The sequence below is a fragment of the Erithacus rubecula genome (genome assembly GCF_903797595.1).
Source record: "Erithacus rubecula genome assembly, chromosome: 2".
NCBI classification, from domain to species: domain Eukaryota; kingdom Metazoa; phylum Chordata; class Aves; order Passeriformes; family Muscicapidae; genus Erithacus; species Erithacus rubecula.
Genome location: NC_136685.1, coordinates 31,135,077 through 31,155,234, shown reverse-complemented (window position 1 = coordinate 31,155,234; position 20,158 = coordinate 31,135,077). Strand labels below are relative to the sequence as shown.

General features: G+C 35.6%; 1 protein-coding gene across 2 annotated transcripts in view; it reads left to right on the top strand.

Moving 5' to 3' along the window:
• PHIP (PHIP subunit of CUL4-Ring ligase complex) overlaps nt 1–20,158 on the top strand; it is a gene marked incomplete at its 5' end in the record, with an annotated part of 101,253 nt that overhangs the window by 2,794 nt on the left and 78,301 nt on the right. For both annotated transcript variants that reach the window (XM_079297694.1, XM_079297693.1), the window contains 3 exons: nt 8,544–8,694; nt 8,808–8,906; nt 19,443–19,603. In XM_079297694.1, the coding sequence (XP_079153820.1) occupies nt 8,544–8,694; nt 8,808–8,906; nt 19,443–19,603 (411 nt within the window). The remainder of the gene's footprint in view (nt 1–8,543; nt 8,695–8,807; nt 8,907–19,442; nt 19,604–20,158) is intronic.

Sequence of the window (20,158 nt, the reverse complement as noted above, 5' to 3'; positions counted from 1 at the left end):
TAAAGTATTTGATATATGCTGCTCTTATTTACTTGTTTATTTGTAGGGCTGTGAGGCCGTTTTACCCATTTCAAACAATTGTAGGAGTTGCTTGGTAAAGCTTATCAATGACCTTTTTCTTTTAACCTATGAATTATAAAGACTTGGAGGAACAGTTTGGATCGAGTTTCTTCTATATAGTCAGAATATAAAAGGATGTGAAGAAGGAAAAAAGTGAGGAAAAAGACATTTTAGAGGTTGAAGTAGAAAGAGTTGATGAGAAGTAAGTTCATTCAGATCCTTTCCAAGAAGCTTCTTTTGTCTGTGGAATGCAGGTAGATACCAATTTAGTAAACATTGGTATGTAATGACATAAGATGTACTTCCTCAAAACTTGAACTTGATGCTGGGTACCTGTATTTGGAGAGGTGATACTGACTAGGTCCTTTCTATTTCCTAGTCTTCTGTTCTTAAGAAAGTTTCCTTAGCCTTCTTAATACACATTTCTAAGTGCTTTCCCACTTAGATACTGGGTGTGTTTGTGTGTAATTGGTTACTTTGTTCTTGATGCTATTCTGCATCCTGTATTTGTTCTTGCCACAGTTGTCAAAGCTGTATGAACTTTGTATTAGGTGACATTTTAGGCATGTGGAAAGCTGTCGCTGAGGTGTATTTGCACCATGACAGTTACATTTTGTACAAATGAAGAGTTTTTAACTGTGTCCTGTTTCATTAAACAAAAAGTTATTTGTCTCAAACCAAAGCATCCTTAGCTTTTGAGATAGAAACAATGTCAGCTCGATCATAATCTTTTTATTTATTTATTTATTTTAAATTTTTCCAGTTTTGAGATGCAGACTCTTGCTTCTCAAGACGGCAAGTTTTGATACCGTTTCTCAGACATGAATGCCCTAAGTTTTCATTAAACTTTGTGGGGAAGGTCTGAAGGGATAAAAGGCTAAAAAATAAAATTACCAGTAATGTAGTGTTAGATGTCTGACTTGCCTTCTTATTTTGGGGGGGAATAAGGGCTCTGTGTAACCAGGATGGAATTTAGTCCAAAGCTTCTCTTTCATAGTGATTATACCTCTATTTTTAATAAATAATTCCTTTAATAAATCTATGCATATATTCCAAGAGATGATGATGTTTCTGATTGTGTCCTCATTTGAAAACATTTATTTAGGAATTTCTATTAGAGTTAAGTTTTTGTTATTTGACTGAAATTCACAGCCCTACATGTTTTATTTCTGTTACTTAATTTGTGCAAATAATGTTAAATCTGGTGCATTTTTCATCTTGCAAGTTACTTTCATTTTTCTGTTTGGCCAGTGAAACTAAATGTTTCATTTTCTTAAGTAAGCTAATACCATGCTGTGCATGCTTGTGCTGTTATGGGCAAATACTTGAGTTTAGAAATGCTGTTACACTTATATTGAGTTCTAAAGTGATTTTTCTTGAATTTCAGTATTTCTGTATTATATTTTTCTAGAGTCAGCATGTGTGGTATATATCACTTGAATATGAGTTTAATAGTGTAGGCTCTTATTTTAGAGTGCTGATCCCATTCTAATATTGTCAGTATTAAGATTCCTGTTTGTGCTATAACCTAAGACCCTGTAAGAATTGAGTTGGGTAGGTTACTTTCAAGGTAGGTCTACCAAGGATGCAACAGATCTCAGGATGTTTTGCGTTGTCTTGCTTTTGTTGTAGAAACTTGAGAATTGTAAGATAGCTTACTTTTATCTCTTTTTGAATATTGAAGATTTCTCACTATGGGGGACTGAAACTGAGGAATTTTAAGAGGTAACAGATTATTTAATAGCAGAGCGAGTCAGCCGTGTGAGTCGTTTATACATTTCGGGTAAGATGTTTAAGTGTTGTGTTGCATTTTTAAGCTTTTCAATACCTTTGTTAGGGCCTTTGTTACATGAGCAAGCTTTGGTGCATCATTTGACTCCAGGGTAATTGTTTTTTTCGTGTTGCAGTTTCCCTATGGGTGTAGCTGCTCTAATTGTATGCTGTGGATGAAAGCTGTGCATTTCTGCTGCATCCTTTGTGTAGGCACGAGTGCTCATCCAAATGTGTGGTTAGTTGGGTGAGGCAGCTGAACTGTCTGAAAAATGAACAGTAATTTTAAGATGGCTCAGTTCCTTTTGTGTGCTACGCCATGGGTCTTACCATCATCATGAGGGAGGTGATAGGAATGGGGATGGAGGGGTTGGAGAACGTGTTGCAGTTGCTTCTTTTGGGAGCAAAGTAGACTTCAGCAGAATGAAACCAACTGTTGAGATTCACTTTGACAATTAGAGCTATCATAGGGACTTCTGTGGGGTTTTATGTTTGTTTTTGGTTTTTGTTTGTTTGATTTCTTCTATGGTACAAGCATCATAGTGTAGATGATCACAACTATTGTGTGAATTTTCTTATCCAGAATATTAATGTAATTGTCATTTTCTCTGTTGAATTAGAATTTTATTTACAGTGTTGGTGGTTGAGGAGGGAGAAGGCTGGGACTTCACACCAAGTAGGATGGCCCAATATGTTTAATAGGCACTATGTCTTGGTCTCAGGAACTGTTGATGATTTTTTGCTGACATTTGTGCCTTTATCTTCTCCAGCCCACAATTACTGCATGTGATTTCAAATGAAAATTGCAAAACACTTTTTTTAGGCCATTGCACTGCTCTTTTTTTTTTTTGGTTGGAACCTGCATGAAGTTACAAAGAGTATCTGTGGGACCAGGACACTAAGTTCATTGATACTATGTTTCTTTCTGCATTAGTTAAGTCTTCTGGGCAGACTTGTGGTTACTATTTAGAAATTCTGTTTCTTAATAAGTAACCAGATAATAAGTGGTTTGTTTCTTTAGGATAGCTTGTTCTGTAAAGACAATCAAATAGGGAGCAAAATTAAAACTTGAGTTGAATCAGAGAGCTGAATTATCACCTAGTTTTTATTAACAGTATATTGGGAAGAGTCTATGCAATATTTTAGAAGGCGTTCTGAAAGACTTGGCACGGTGGATAGGAAAACCAATTGTTATCCTTAGCCAGATTTTGGTCTCATTAACAGTGCTTCTGTTGGATATATATCAACTTAAATGATGTCCTCAGAGTTCAAAGACAAGTGCTTCTGCTCTACAGACTTCCCACAGTTGAGAACTTGGGTGATGTTAAAACCTCTCTGTTCAAACTATTATATTTTGATATGGGGAAACACTTTTTTGTTCTGGGTAGCACCACGCATTTGTTTGTTCCTCATATAATCAAGATGATTGGCCAAGCCAACTGTTTTGTGCTAGTTCTTTCAAACTGGGACTAAGAAACACTGTTGAGAGGTGGGATGAAGAGGAATATCAAGTTTCTAAAGTGTAACTTTAGTTTAAAAAAGCCCAAACCCACAAAACATTATTAGGAGTTTAAGAAAGGCAAACAGCTACAGGTAATTTAACAGTAACAGGCACAGCTGAACATCTTAGTCCAAAAGGCAAAAAATTCTACCTCTTCTCACACCTTCTCATGTGGTAAGGCTTGAGTTTATCTGCTCTGGCCTCACTCCTATTAAAAACATTAAGTAATTGAAAAAATAATGTGTTCTTAGAATGGCTGGTTTAATATAGATGTATTTAATTAGAGAAAGAGAAATCTCAAAGTAAAATAGTAGGCATTCTGATTGGAAATAGTTGTTAAATAGCCATATAGTTTTAGCTCAAGCAGAATTGGAAAGTATGCAAGAAATAAATATGTTTTGGGAAAAATGGGTTCTCTCTCCCTGTTGTTGGTTGTCCTTGCCATGTCTCCCCAGACAACCTCCCACCTTCCCCCTAAAATAAAAAAAAAAGGGAAAGAGAATTCCTCAGAAAAAACTACTCGCATATCATTGCAATTCCTAATTTTAAACTGATAAGGCAGTGGCTTGTGGTACATGGAACTCTATTAGATTGATGATCTGATATAGTGCAACAGTTAATGTAATTCAATTTGGGTCTTGCTTTGGGTAATGTGTTACGTGGTGGGATGGTTAAAGTGGGATAGCTGCTGGTGTTGGTAAGACTGAGCTCTCACATCTTGGAATGTAGATAGCTGACTGATGAAGGTTTTGTTGTTAAATGTCCTTGTGTGGAAATGTGTTTTTCTGAAACATGTTTACAGCCAACCTGGTAGTTAAGCATGCTGACTGTTAGCAGGGTGAGGGGGGGACTAACAAATTTTGAGCGAATGTTTTGGTGTGTGGCATATTTGGAGCACTAGAATAAGGTAATATTTTACTTGATGTCTAAAACACTGGTGGTGAATAACTGCATTATGTATTGCGAATTTAACTAAAGAGTCAAGGTCAAATCCTGATTCTTTTGTTTCATTTATGGTGGTTCTGATGCTGAATTATGCTGCAGAGTCATGCAGAATGAAAATATAAGCACTTAGGTCTATTTCAGAGGTAATAAAGATTTTTTTCATCAGTCCAGATAGCTGTGTAGCTGCATTTTGTGTATTCCCATACTGCTTGTTTGGAACAGGTGAAGCTGGGGATAGTCGATAAAGGGTGAGGTTTGATTGTAGTACTGCTTTTGATTTTCTAAAAAATAGTATTTATGCTTAAGATCTGAACATTCAAATTTCTAATTTATATTACAGTAATAGTTAAGAAGTGTTGACTTATGTGAGAAGATTGTGAGAACAAAAAGAATTTATTATTTTACCTTAAAAGCACATCTACGCATTTCTTTTAGAGGAACAGAACAGACATTGAAGAAAGTCTAATAGGGTGAGGAAGAAAAACAGCTAGAATTTCAGCTCGTGGGCACTGGCAGAGAAAAAATCCTGTGCTTTTTTATGCTGTTTGACATCACGGTTTTGGCATATAATTTTAAAATTCCTGTCTGTAGAGTCCAGTTTTCACTTTCATTTAAGGCTGTATGAATTTTAAATACTTGTACATCTGTTATTTTCTTCCTTTTGCTTTCATTTCTGCTCTTGGAATCAGAAATTGATATAAAACCAAATTTCCTTCTATTCTTATTAATTTCAAATTTCATTCTGAGTTGTCTTGAGCTTGTCTGTTTCAGACGAAGCTTCTGAAGCTACCATTAAACAAAAATTTGTTTATTTTATTTTGTCTCAAAAATCTGACTTGAAAGTACCCCAGATATGGATTTTTTTGAGTTGTAGGTATATTTTTGTTAATTCTAGGTTCTTCTTGCAGTTTGTGCAAGAATTGCTTCCTGGTAGGCTGCACCACGGAACTGTCTGAATAATTTTAGTTTAATGTATTAAATGAACTTACCTTGTCCTGTCTTCATTTGTTGCTACCAACTTGTGGTTATCTTTTCTGCAATTCTTATTTTTGCTTTTCCCAAAGGAAGGAATTAGGTGAATTTCTGTTACACAGCTTTTTAATTTGTGGCTTCCACTATAATAGTCACACATACAAATTAGCACTGGGAACAGATTTCCTAGAGAGACAGTCAAAGCCCCAAGCCTGTTGCTGTCTGAGACATTTGGACAATGCCCCTAACGCTGTACTTAAACTTTTGGTCAGTCCTGAAGTGATCAGGCAGTTGGAGTAGGTAAAGAATTTTTTTTTTTTTTTTTGATGGTGAAGAAATTGTCACCTGGAATAAATTAATAGCCTAAGTTATTTTTACTAAGTTATTCAAGTTTCACTTTTTAATTGTTTGTAGAAGAAGAAAAGGAGAAAAATGAATCAAAATAAAACCTTTTTATTTAAATAAGTTTTCCTATCTGATTTTACAGATAAATGAGACTTACCTTTTTAATTAAGTTTCTTGTGTGTACTTTAGCTTTATGGAGGAAAATGCGAGCCAAATGTTGACTGTGCATGGTTCATGAAATAGCTCTATAAACTTCCTGGAACTGGCAAGTGTTTAAATGGGCAATGCCACTTCTGTTCTGGCAAAACGTACAGCTAGCTAAGTATTGTTGAATCAGTTTGCTAATGAGCTGCTGCGAATGCTGCTTAGTAGTGAACTATGATTACTTAGACGAATACTGTGAAGAAGCATCACACAACTACTGCATAATGTGGCATAAATAGCTCTTTTCACACAAATGGACTTAAATGAGAAGAGACTGTAGTGTGGGTGTAAGGTATATATTGAGATCTTTAATGCAGATGATCAGGAACAAAACAGACAGATAACTCTTATCAAAACATTTGCTTTAAAAACTGCAAGAGGAATTGAGCCTACCTAGTTTCTGCTAAAATAAAAAGTGAGCACATGGCTGATGACAAATCATGAGAAATATGACTCAAGATGTCAGCTTGCGGTAGTTTTGGAATGTGTCAAACATGATTTACTTAATTTGCTTTAGATTTTGGGCATTTCTTAGGATGTGTAAAACTGTAGCATCTTGAGCACAATAAAATGACAACTGTATTGTGTAAGTAGTTGTGTTATTCATGGTTAAAACAAAAAACCCAGTAGTTATTAATCTTTGAGGGATGAATTCAGATTCTGCAGATGTAAATTCTGGTTTAAGATTAAATCAAATGAAGAGCAGCGTTTATTAAGCTTTTGTGCTCCTTTTTATAAGAGCAGAGGAGAACAAAAGCTAAGGAAATGGATCAGGGCTGTTGATGGCAAGAAGTGTATACAGCTTCATAACTTCTTATGGCTATTTAGATATTTTAGAGCTTTCACGCCTGTGTTTTGACTATGATTCCTCCTTTGCACAGAAAAAAGCATGTTAATTTGCTATTCTGATTAGTTTTTCTTATCGTAATTCTGAGTTATTTTTTGCCACTTTCTGTGTGTCTATTTGATGACATTGACTTTAGCAGTTTTAAATTCATTGATCTTTATGGTGAGTAAAATAAAATTTTTAATATTTTTTAAAGAAAACTTTTTTCACTTGTCTGAATTTTGCAGGTTATTTAACTTTCAGGCAGCCTAATTCAGACAGCTTGCAAGGCTTTCTGTAAGTGCAATATAGTCCACTGAAGGAAAACCCCTCTTGCCACGAAGCAGCTAAACATTTGCCTGCCAATGGGAAGTAGTGAATTAATTCTTATTTTGCCTTGCTTGCTGTGCAGATTTTGCTTTACGTATTTAAATTGTTTTTATCTCAACCCACAAGTTTTTTCTCTTTTACCCATCTGATTTTCTCCACCATTCCACTGCAGTGAGAATGAGCAAGTGGCTGCAGAAGACTGAGCAGCTGGCCAGTGTTAGAGCAAGATAGGAGAGAGAAAACTTTCCTTCCTTTGAGATTGTGGTGGTGGTGAGAATTACTATTGTGAGCAAGGTTTTTCCAGGACCTGTTTCAGACATCAGCACTCTTTATGTTAACAAACTGCTGGAGTGCATGAAACAATTATGGTGTGTCAGCAAGATAGGAGCACATTTGATGAAGAATGAGGTATATCCTGTTAATTGAGTGCAATACAGAAGCATCATTCTAAGTGTTAGTCAAGACCTCCTCTAGGTACAGAATACAAAATATCACAAGCTTTTTCTTCAGTATTTTGCTGGGGTTTTTTTCTCTTCTGTGAAATGAAACTGTGAAGATGTATTTCAGGCTGTATGAATGACAAAGTGTCTACATGCCAAATTCCATACAAGAATTGGCGAAAACTGAGTATCTTCTCCCTTTTATTTATTATTTTAATTTTTTTTTTATTGCAGTCTGAGTTGACAATAGCTTATGCATTTTAAAAATGCTATTTCTTAACCAAAAGCCTTATGTTAGTAGGATTTTTACTGTTGCATACATTTCAAATGCCTTCCCCCCTCCAAACACACTTGTTATTGAAGACAGTTTTCTGATCTAGAATGATAGTAGTTCAAAAGAATAAACTATTTTTATCTGGCAGTCATTAAAGGTGATTTATTATCAAGTGGTGAGAAATTATGTTGCTGATAATAGGAGCTTGTTTTGGTACTGTGTAATTATGACCTTTACAAAAAACTTGTCTTGTTTATAGGTGCAATAGGGAAGATGTATACCAATTTAAAAGCTGAATTACTTAAGCTGACGTTTTTGTTTAAAAGCTTTAGATGTAAAATAAATCAAATCATTTGTGAAGTTTCAAGGTGTTTTAACTTAGGTAAATTGAAGCAGATTTTTTTTGCATTTTCAATTATGCTATTTATTAAGCTTATGCTATTTATTTGGTATTTGTAATTCTTGAAAGAAGTAAATGTTGCTGTCTTTACAATCTTTTTCTCATCTTTATCTTACTGTAATTTAAATTGACCAGACTACTCACTACTTAAATGTAATATTGAATATATACTTTACATTTTTTTACTGTGATTATAAGGGAATTTATTAGTGTATGAGCAACTGTGCCTTGAAGTCAGAAAGTAGTAAATACCAACAGTTCTCTCTACGAAGTGACATGTGCTGAATAGAAGAATTAATTAGGACCAACTGGAATGAATTATTGTACTTAAAGGTCATTATTTGTTTTTATCCTTTAATATCCTATAATTTTCTTATGAATTTGTGTAGCAATCTGGAGGGAAAAGATTAAACGAGTAATGCATCAAAAATATTGTATTCTCTCTCAAATGTTTTGTTTGGTCTTTGATATCATAGGTGAAATACTACAGACATTTGGCACCTGATCACTTGCTTCAAATATGCCATCGACTTGGACCACTTCTAGAGCAAGAAATTCCACAAAGTGTCCCTGGAGTGCAGACATTATTAGGGGCTGGCAGACAGTCTTTGCTTCGTACAAACAAAAGTATGAAAATTTCATGAGAATTTTGAGCCTTCTTGATATTTCATACCTTTCCTGTGGTTTTGCATGAAAAAGCTCATTTGACTTAATTTTTTTGTATGATTTTTAACAAACAGGTTGCAAACATGTTGTATGGAAAGGATCTGCTCTTGCTGCACTACATTGTGGAAGGCCTCCAGAGTCCCCTGTAAATTATGGCAGCCCACCTAGTATAGGTAAGTCAATTTTATTCTGGTACTGCCATTGTAATACTTGGCATAATAAGGTTGATTGATTATTATGATAGTGAGAGATAAATAGTAGTTCTGTTTGTACTTATCCTTCTAAGTGTCACATACCTTTCCTTTAGTGTTTTTATTAAGATGCTATGTTTCTGTATTTACTGTGAAATTTTCTCTGGAGCTAATTTTGTCTTTGAAGTATAAAATTGAATAAAATATATCTAAACAATGAATTCATATAAACAAAACTCTTTCTTAGATGTAATAAGGCTGCCAGTAGATAAATAATTAGTATTATAGGGCAGCAAGGCCTATTAGGAAGAGTTAGTCATGTAGGTTGGTAATGGTTTCCTTTGGAAAATTGGAGTCTTGTAGAAGTTATTCTTTTTGCTCTCTGGTTCATTCACTAATTTTGTAGCTGTCCTTTAGCTTGCTCTGCTGTGCTGTATCATGAAGGATGCATGTGCTGTCTGTACTGTTGAAAAACTGAAAGCTGGAGGTCAGAGGTATTCCAGTTTTTATTTTTAAGCTCTCACATGGTCACTGAAATGTTTGCTAGTTTTCATGTTTTAAGAGCAAAGATACATGTTTGCTTAGTTGCTAGAAGGATCAAGATGTAATATTTTAGAAGATTCTTTAGGGAGCGCACTTTATCTTTTTTTTTTTTTTTTTTTTTTTTTTTTTTTTTTTTTTTTTTTTTATGTGTATAGAAAAATGAGCTGAATCTTTGCCATCTTTTTGTCTTTCTCTATTGATGTCCACTGTAGGGGGCATGATTAAGACCAAATTGTCCGTGTGAATTACACCAGAAAAGGAGTGGGGTTTTTTTTACCAGAATGGTAGTTGAAGATGAATGTGCAGTGTTGGATGAGTGGGCAAAGAATATCAAGTTGATTTACTCTATATCAAGTGCAGCTGCTGCTGCAATGACAAAGGTTTCTGTCTTGACAAAAAAAACAAAGACTGCAGATATGTTGGGCAGTTAATATATAACCATGTATTTGGAAAAAAAATACATTGTATATAGTATCACCGTATAGATATGTAGGCAGGCACTATTAGGAACAGAGACTTTTTTTAATGGGCTAACTTGCCGTGGCAATTTTTCAATCTCTGAACTCCTTTTGGGGGCTTTTAGTAGCTTCTAGGTTTTTAGTGAATTTAAATAGAAACACCTAACATATATAGAGTATAAAATCGAGAGAGGTTAATTTGAGCTATTTATATTTTTTGTTCAGTTGAAGGAATTCAAAATCAAATCTCAAAATACACACCATTACACTTAATCCAGAGAATTCTAGTTCTCTCCCAACAGCTGAATCTGAACCATGTGGACAGCTAAACTCTGAGGTTCAGCACAGTCAGTTTTGACTTGGTAGAATGGCAGAGTATTTAGTGTTTTAGTAGCATTTCCATTTTAAAGCACAAGTTACATGCTTTCCATGGTATTTCTGTAGATGCTTGGACTGTAGAATAAGAACATGGTTTTGCTTGCTGTTTTAAGCTGAGTTTTAAGAACTCCTTGGCTGGTACTGTATTCATCAGAAGTGGTTCAATTAAACCCTAATGTAGCACCTGCATCATTCAGTGTGGTTTTGTTTAGAGCCACTAGTTTTGTATTTGCTTTGAGGGTGTTTTCTGTGTTGTGCTCTAGGTGTGTGGGAGACAATGCTTGTCGCTGGTTAGAAAATTCCCTTGAGTGGTTGTGCAAAAGCTTGATGATAATAATCTTGGAAAATCTTGGGCTATTTTTGCAAGGTGACTGTAGGACTGAGCTTTTTCATAGCTAAGATTTCTTTAGTGGTTGCTTAGCTTTTCTTGTTAACAAATTTTAAAACATGTTGGAGGAATCAGAATGGTTGAGGACTGTTTTATGTTGTACTGTAGCTTCCACTGTATGGTAGCTAGTGTTACTTTTAAAGAGGAAAAGATCAGTGTATGAGATCCATGGTAGCTGGAGTTCAAAAAAAGCTGTGGAGCTGCTGTGGTAGTGAAATGAAATGTTAAGAAAAATAACTTTCAGACTCTTTATAGAAGAACAAGTCAGGCTTTCTAAATAAATGTTATTTTTATTGAACCTTTTGCAGAGCACTGAATGTTTGCAAAATTACAGTTATTTCAAATACCACTTTTTTCATGACCAGTAATTTCCTTTTCCAAACATTCCTATAAGTGCTAGTAACTGAATGTTTTCAACTGTGAAGTGTATTTGGATTTTTGGGATGTTTGGTTCAGAGCTGTATGCTAAAGCATTTACTTTAGATTTATCTTATTCTATCCACTTTGATCTCTCAATGAAATAAGGAACTTGAATAACACTTTTTTCTATAAATTGAATTAGGTTTTTTTTTTTTAATGTCTCCTTAAATAGCTTCCTTTACCTGTGAAGACTAAATTTTATGAAAAAAAAAAAAGTTAGAACCTATTATTCTTCAGGCTGTATGTATTTCAGGTAGATAACCTACTAATGTTTGAGGAACAGAAACAAAGACGCTGAAATTCTGTATCGTGCAGGAAAGCTTAACTTAAGTTTCAGTGAATGTACAAAGCTGTTGATTTATTTCCTAGCCTGGTGAATCAATGTGGGTATGATGCTTATTGGGTACTATTTAGAATTATTTTTGTGTATGTTGTACCATGTCTGTAGGTAGCTGGTTTATACCAATTAAAATAGATTTGTTCAAATATGTATTTCTCCTGAAAACTACGGAGAATCTAGAAAATGATGAAGACAAGTAAAACTTGAACATGGAGTAGTCTTTGCCAAGTTGTTCTTGTTTGTGCAATATATCTTATTAAAAAGTTGCTGAAGTGCTCAATTAAGAACTAAAGCAGCTAGGTTATATGGTAATTTGTTTTGTTAAAGGTCTCATTTTTTGTGGATGCAGAAGAGCTCTTTTTCAGTAATTTTTGGGAACTGCTGAAAAAGGAATGAACCTAAGCACAAACCTTTGTCAGCTTTGAGCTCTGAACTCTTGGGAGAGCTCACCACTTGGGTGGGAGGATCTGAATGAGACTGGCTGTTTGCCTCAGACAAAGATTTTATTTTTTATTTTTTCCCTGACCAGCAAAAATATCTGCCTTTCAAAACCAGTATTTCAAGGTTTTGCAGAGTAATCAACCTCAAGAAAAGCTCTGAGGCATTTTACACTTTTTTCATTATGTTCATTAAGTGGTACTGGTGTTTTTGCTGCAAAGAGAATGCCAGGTTCTGAAAGCAGTGTCACTGTCTATTTTTTAGAAATACAGTAAATACTTTAGGCCTAAAACTAGCTCATGAGCACTTTGTGCACTTCTATTATCCTGTTAACTATAGGAAGAAAATAAAGGGAAAGACTGCATTTATATTAAAAGATCTGTGTAAAAGGAACATCTTGTTGTACACGTTTAGTCAAGCCTAGAGCAAATTATACTAAAGCAAATGACTTATTAGTGTGCAAGAATAAATGACCTGTAGAAGTCATGGAATTTTGAGTGAAGTACCAATGGAACTATATAGTGAAAGCAAGTGGGGTATTACTGAAGTCAGTGAAGTTTGGAAATGTGAAATTGTATAGTTTTTCATTTGTTTTTGCTTTCTGCCTCTTGAAATATCTCACCTCTTACTACTCTGAATTAGGAAGAGTTGGCAGTCGCTTTCATCAAGCAAATGAATATTGTATGTGAAGTTTGAGGTGCATATAGAATTTTTCTATTTTCAGAAATACACCAGTTAGGAGTTTATATTCTTTTGCCTTCATGAAGCCAGACAAATTCTGGCTTGATAACATAGTGAGCTTAATAATTTTCCTTGGTTAACAGTCATCTCTAGGTCCAGAGACTAGGAATACTGTATGGAGGTCAGAAGCTGAACAGAGAAAGGGTAGGAAGTTAGAAGCCAGTTCAAGCTGGGGTTTTTTTTGGTTTGGTTTTTTTTTTTTTTTTTGTTTGTTTGTTTGTTTGTTTTTTTGTTTTTTGTTTTGTTTTGGACATCTTTGATGAAAAGGAAAGAAAAAGCCTTCAACAGCACCAAACTGAATGTTTGATACATTCAGTCTTACTAGCTTGGAGAGTGAAAGGGGTTGTCTAGCAGTCTCTACTATTATTTTTAACATCTGAATTCTGTGGTATTCATTAGAGGTCTGTCTAGCCTCTTAAGTTAATGAAATTTGATTCAATAAGAATAAGAGTTGTAAGTGAATTATATCCTTTGGGTATACTTTCAGGACTCTTCTGAATCTGGTTCTATTTTTATGTGACTGGAAGGGGAGTGAAGTTGGATTCTGGTTTTCAGAACAGAACTTCCATTAATTAAATACAGCTCCAGAAAGGAAGAAAATGAAAGATTCTGTATGAATTTAAAAAAATTAATTTATAAGTGGTACAAAATTAAATTTATCACTGACTAGTGGAAAAGGCAGATTACTATCCTGCATCTTTAAGGCATATTCCATATTCAAGGATAAGACCATGTAAATAAGGAGATAGAATTGATTGCTTTGGTAAAATCAGAAAGCAAGAAAACCAAGTGAAGAAAAAAAAGAGGGCTAATACTGCCATATCTTTCAGACCCCCAAAATTTATCTTCCTTTTAACAGATTTTTTTGTTTTTCTTTGAACTGCTTGTTCTATTTTGCGTGGGGAATTAGTTGGAGAAGTTCTGAAACTTTGAAGGCATTCATTTGATGTCTGATGTATGCCTTTTGAGTGAGAGAAAATCTATACTTTTTTGTAAGTTGCACTGAAAACTCCCACCACTTCACTTCTATCAACTTTGTTTGATTTCTTCATTGTTCCACAGGAAGCCAAACAAATAAGGTGTTTTTGAGTCTTTGAGATGTGTGGTTTTGAGATTAAGGTTGTTGGCAGCAGTGAATTGTGACAGCAGAGGCAATATTTAAAAAGAAAAAAGTTGCATTTTTAGGTTTCTGAGTAGCCTTTATGAAAAAGAGGAATTGAAACTCTTACATTTAGGTCTTTACTTTAGGTCAAGAATGGCATGTTTTTTCTCTACCCTGCTTCCTTTTTTAAACTCTAATCTCTAGAGTTAAATATTCTGAGCAATATTTGACCCTTCTTTCAAAGGAGGGTTAGACAAGGTGATTTTTAGAGGTCCTTTCCAACTTTGATAATTTGTGATTCCACAGTAACAGAAGTTGGAGTTCTTCTGGCAATAAATCTGGTGAAGGATATGAATCAACAAATGAAGAATTTTTACAGGTGTATCAGTAGTAGAAACAGTAGCCCTGCTAAATGAGGCAGGGGACCTGAAGTAGGATGAGAAGGAGACTTTATGGAAGTAAATATGGGTCCTCCATCTCAGCCCCTGGGCAAGTGATGAAGCAAATACTTTTGGTGGTCAATGTAGGAAAAGACAGGTACATGGTTAAGAGTTGCTGGTACTGATCTGTGAAGGAGAAATCATGCCTGACTAGCCCAATAGACTTTTAAAGGAGTCGAGGGGCTTGGAGATTAGAGGACAGTAGTGAGTATTATTTATCCTGAGTTCAGCATGGCTTTCTGAACTGACTCCCATAACATTCTTAATGACAAACTGAAAAGATATGACAGAATTGCTGGGGTCAAAGGGTTGTGATCAGTGGAGTGAATTCCAGTAAATGCTAACTATGTACTCCAGAGGTTGGAGCAAGAGCCAGTATTGTTCAGCATCTTCATTAATAATTTGGATGATGAAACAAAAAGTTTGGCAAACAACTGAAATCCAGGAGCAGTGAACGATTGAGGAGGACTTCAATAGGATGGAGAAGTGGGTCAACAGAAGTCTAATGAAGTTTCACAAAGAGAACAAAGGCCCCTAGGAGGGAATAACCTTTTGTATCGGTGGATACTGGAAGCTGACCCACTGGAATGCAGCTTTGGAGAAAATACCTGTCTGTCCTGGTGCTGAATGTGTCAGACACAATGTGCCCTTGCACACGAAACCCAAGCAGCATCCTGGATTGCTGAAGGCAATTGTCATTAGGTTGAGGGTGTTATTTCCCCTCTACTCAGTGTAAATAAGATCACACCTGTAGTGCTGGATCCATCTCCTCAGGAAAAGACATATATGGACAGTCTATAGCTGTTAACTGGTCCCTTAAAGGACCAGAAAGGTGATGAAGAAATTGAGGTATCCATTATACAAGGAGGAGCCAAGAGCCCTGGGCTTGTTTAGCCTTGAGAAGATAAAGTATGGCATGGGCAGGATGGTGGTGGTTATAACCATATCAATGGTTATAAATACTTGAATTAGAGCATGTGATGAAGATGGACACAGACTCTTCTCATTGGTGCATCCTGACATGACGGAGGTCATGAACCAATACTGAAATAGGAGAACTTCAATTTAAACATAAGAAAACAGCTTTGGAGGATGATAAGAGCTCTGGCACAAGTTGTTCTGATTGTCAAGTCTCCATCCTTGGAGTCATTCAAAACTGGACTGGATGCTGAGCACTGCTCAGCACTGAGCAACCTGCTGTAGCTGAGCCTGCTTGAGCACGGGTCTTGGAACAGACAACTTCTATATAGGTTCCTTCCCACCTCAGTCATTCAGTGTTTGGATGGTAGTAGACCATTTTAGTCTTGGAGGTTAGTCATATTATACGAACATTAGCCCAGTTACTGAAAACTAGAAGCCACTTAATTTTATTTGGGACCAGTTAGTAAACAGTTATTAGCAACTTAAAATGGTAAAATTTGTGAAAAAGTTTCACAATACCAGCAAATTAACAGCTTTCTCAGACACTGACTTTTACTGATTGTTTAATGTGAAGAATTCTAATTTTTGAAACCAGAATATCGTTTGGGGGTAAGTGGTGGTTTATCATACTGTGTTGTGCAACAACCACTTGGTAATATCTGTTTTTTTAAATCTGTTTTCAATTTTATTTATTTTGAAAACAGGACCTTATGTGTAAGTAGTAGATGGGAATGTGAAACAAAGGTAATATTAATTTCCTTGGTCAGCCAGGTATTGGATAGTTTTTTGCAATGTATTGTGCATTTCACAGTGCCCTTCCAGCAAGGGCAATCCATTCTGTTGTTTTCTTCTTTACCACCCTTCCCTTATGTTGGTTGACTTGCTGTAAGGCCCAACCAGCATTCTCTAACACATCCTGGGATACACATCGCTCCCTTAGGTAGTTTTTGGCTCCCACTGCTACCATTTAATGATGTATGCCTTGTCATTCTTCCCTTGATTAACAACTTTTCTTCATACTCACTCATTTGTGAGGCCAAGCAAAGACAGAAAAGTGCTCATACAGCTAAAACAAGAGAGATTAGACTTGCTGTCACAGAGAGTTCTAAATTCATTGTTTTTCAAATGTGGTTAAAATCAAGCTAGACAGGTTAGAGACTTGACAAGTGTTGATGTAACAATTGTTATAAAACCAAGGGTCTATAATTTGTACAAAGGCATTATTATGAACAGTGGGTAACCTTTCTGATCTTGGCTTGGACAAGAAAAATCAATTTTATTGTTTGAATGCAGGAATTTTTGAGAGATGTGTTTTTGATTATTACCTGTACTCTGGAGGGGAAAAAAACAACTAATGTGCTAGCAAAGTGCAGGTGTTGTAGGTGTTTGGAATAAATAATGGGAATTGGTCAGAGAAACCAGGACAGATTCTTGGCACTTGGCAAAGTTGATAAGAGTAAATATAAAGGTAGTTAAATGAAAAGGGTATTGAAAGACGGCGGTGGATGTGAGAATTCAATTTTAAATAACCAAAAAATACTCCCCAGTTTGGGAAGTTTTAAGAGTCATGTGCATATGGATAGTGTTTAAACCTGTGGGAGATTGATTCTTCACCTCTCCTCTGCTAATTGCATGAATTTGGTAAAAAAAAATTCTCCCCAGAGAATTGGAGTTCATAATACTGTGGAGGGTTTTTTTCATGTCAAATTGCTTTTTTTATTCACTTAGTTTTATTTTTAACCAGCTTTGGTATTTTCCCATGTTTCAAATTTTGATCTAGGCTAAAGAGTAAGATGGATTCTAGTGTTCTTGTTTCCAGTGTCACAGTATTGCCTTTTATTTCCTCTAGTAGGTTGATTGTTACTGAACAATGTGTGTTTCACCTGTTGAGTTTCCCAGGGATATGTGAACTAGTGACAAGTTGCACACTGGTGATTGGCATCAGTGAGACCATTCCTAGAAATACTGGCTTGTGTTCCACTAAACTTAGCGTCTCCAGTGTTACCAAAACACCCTCCAAAACCAAACAACCTACTCCCATAAACCCTATCAAACTTGAAATTGATCTCAAGTACTTTGGAAATTTTTTTATAAACTCAGGTATATGTTAAAAATTGCATGCTTATGCAAAGTAATTTGTTGTTTTATCCTAAAGAGTCTCCATGCAGTTTTGTTTCCTTGACACATTTCTAGAAATTTAACTTTTAGTTAAGCTTTTTTTCAGTTTTTATGAGCTATTGTTTCATTTGAAGGCATTGAGAGATCCATAAACCATATCCATCTTACATTTAAAGTAGACAAAAGGTAATTTCTGTATATATTTCTGTAAATATTGTGTAAACTCATTTTGTTGGGACAAAGACTTTTTTTGGTTTGTGTGTGTACTTGTTTGGTTTCTTTTTTTGTGTGTGTGTGTTTTTTGTTGAGGGTTTTTTTTTTAAGCATAGGATGATTTGTCAGATACCAAAACTAGATTTATCTTGTGCCTGAACTAATCTTGGTTTCCTGCTGTTCTGCAGTAGACTACTGGAAAGGGAAAACTTTGTCATAAAGGAAATGCAATCTTGTCTTCTGGTGTGAGGGAAGGGTGAAGATACAATGGAGCCTTAAGACAGCAATTGCTCCTTGACTAAAAGTTCTTTGCTCTACAGCTAATAATTCCACTTCTTCACGGAGCTTCTTAAACTAGAAAAACTTCCTTGAATTAGGGCCTGAGTCTAGTGGACTTGGCTATAACACAATAAGCTTGTGGTTCTTACAGAGTTGTTAAAATCCCACTATAAAAATTGGCATATCTGATGTAGTTTGACCTGTGCTGGCTTATGATCTACTGTTATGTTGTTCTGGGCCAAACCCAAGTGGTGCAAGGGGTTTGTTGCACTTTTGCAGTTGATGCTAGGGAGCAAGTTGTCCATGAGCCAGCAGTGCCCATGTGACTGAGAAGGCCAGTGTATCCAGGGTCGCCTCAGGAAGACCATTTCCATCAGGTCAAGGGAAGTGATCCACTCAACCCTGATGAGGTCAGTCTGGAGTGCTATGTCCAGAGACATGGAGGTGTTGGAGTGGGTCTAGTGGAGGGCTATGAGGATGATTAATGGACTGGAGTGTCTCTCTCTGAGATAAATGGGACAGGTTGAGAGAGCTACACCTGCTCATCCTTGAGAAGCAACAACTGAGAGGTGGCCATATCAATGTCTGTTGGTATTAGAAGGGAGGGTGCCAAGAAAAAGACTCTTCTTGGTGCTGAGCAATAAGACAAGAAGGTAAAGGCAGAAACAGATGCACAGAAAGTTGCTGAATATGAGGAAGAACTTTCCTGTATGAATTACTATGCACTGGAACTGGTTGCCCAGAGAGATTGTGGAGTCTCCCTCACTGGAGACATTCAAGAACTGTCTAGATGCAGTCTTGTGCTCTAGGACAATGCTGCTTCAGCAGGGAGGTTAGGTTGGGTGACTGAGTGTGGTCCCTTAGAAATGTGCTTTATATCTTCAACACCATTCTGTGTGTCAATGTTACATTACCTGCCTTGTCACAGTTCTGTAGATTATAAAATGTATCACCATTGCTATTCTTTGGTCTGATGAGGATATGAAGTGTGACTAATGTTTATGTATCCATGCAGAGAAGTATTATACTTTGTTGCTTTATTATTGCTGAATAGTAGTTTAAGATTAATTACAATGAGCTTTATTTTCTTCTCTGACTTTCTTGATGAAAGATTTCCATTTTGTTGAATTCTTGCTCCTGGAACTTGTCAGCTTTTAAAGTTGAAAAATATCACCAAGTTCTTTGAAATAAAGTTTTGTTAGTCAGAATCAGAAATTTCTGTAAGATTTGGTAAATTAATTTGTGAATTTTCATTTGGTGGTTTTGTGTGTGTGTTTGTTTAGCTGTAGTGGGTAGCAGGATTCTTAGAAAATGAATGGTCTTATAAGTGGTGGATAAATATTTGAGTAGACCTCAAGAAGCAAGTTGCCTTGGAGAAGATTTGAATGTGTGCTGACCTTCAGTTAATAACTATGTGGAAGCTTTTACACTTTCTATATTTGAGGTAGGTTTTCTCCTTCATGGAAGCTACCTCAGTACTCCTGAATTTGGGCACTTAAAGTTGTAAGTTGTATCGCATCTTTGGACTATTCCTTGCAGTTCAATACTTTTTCCAAGTATCATAGGCTACTTTTAGATGTATTTTTTCTCTAACTAGGGCAAAATAAGGTAATTACTGCAGCAACATGTTCATATGCGCAGGTAGTCCAGCGTTGAGATAAATTTTCCATCCCTGTCAAGTATTTTAGTTTATGAATGCAATATAAATGTTTCTTCTTTTTTCTTTACCCATTTGGTAGTGGATACCCTGTTTTCAAGAAAACTAAATGGAAAATACAGACTTGAGCGCCTTGTTCCAACTGCAGTCTATCAACATATGAAGATGCACAAGCGAATTTTAGGACACTTATCTTCTGTATACTGTGTAACTTTTGATCGGACTGGCAGACGAATATTTACTGTGAGTACAAAATCTTTTTTTTTTTTGTAGATTTTTTTCATTTTTAAGTAAACATAATATGTCACCTTATTGTTTCCAATACTTGAATATAGGATAGATACACTGATTATGAATGAAAAGCAGAATAATTCTTTACTACTGTTCCTCTCCTATTTGCTTTTTAATAGCAATGCTGGTTTACACATTGAATACTTTTGGCATATGTATTTGAACACTAGATGTGATGGTGGTGCTGATCTGTGCAGCTCATTGAGAAAACAGTTCATTTTCAGTGGAAAGGATTTACCCTGTGTAGGTTCTTTCTTCTGCCCTGTTTTCTCTAGCAAAAACATAAGCAAAACAAGGAACTGACACTGTGGAATTAGATTAGGAAGTCAGAGAGAGAACAATCACATGGTGTGTTGTAACAGATGTTGATTCACAACAAATTGTCGTTATGAGATCCTAGGATTTTTTTTTTTAAGTACTAGTGTTTTTAGTATTTTTAATTATTTGCTTTTTTTTTGGTTGTTGTTAAGTCATAAATACTAGACAGATGTCTGAAATCAGTAATGA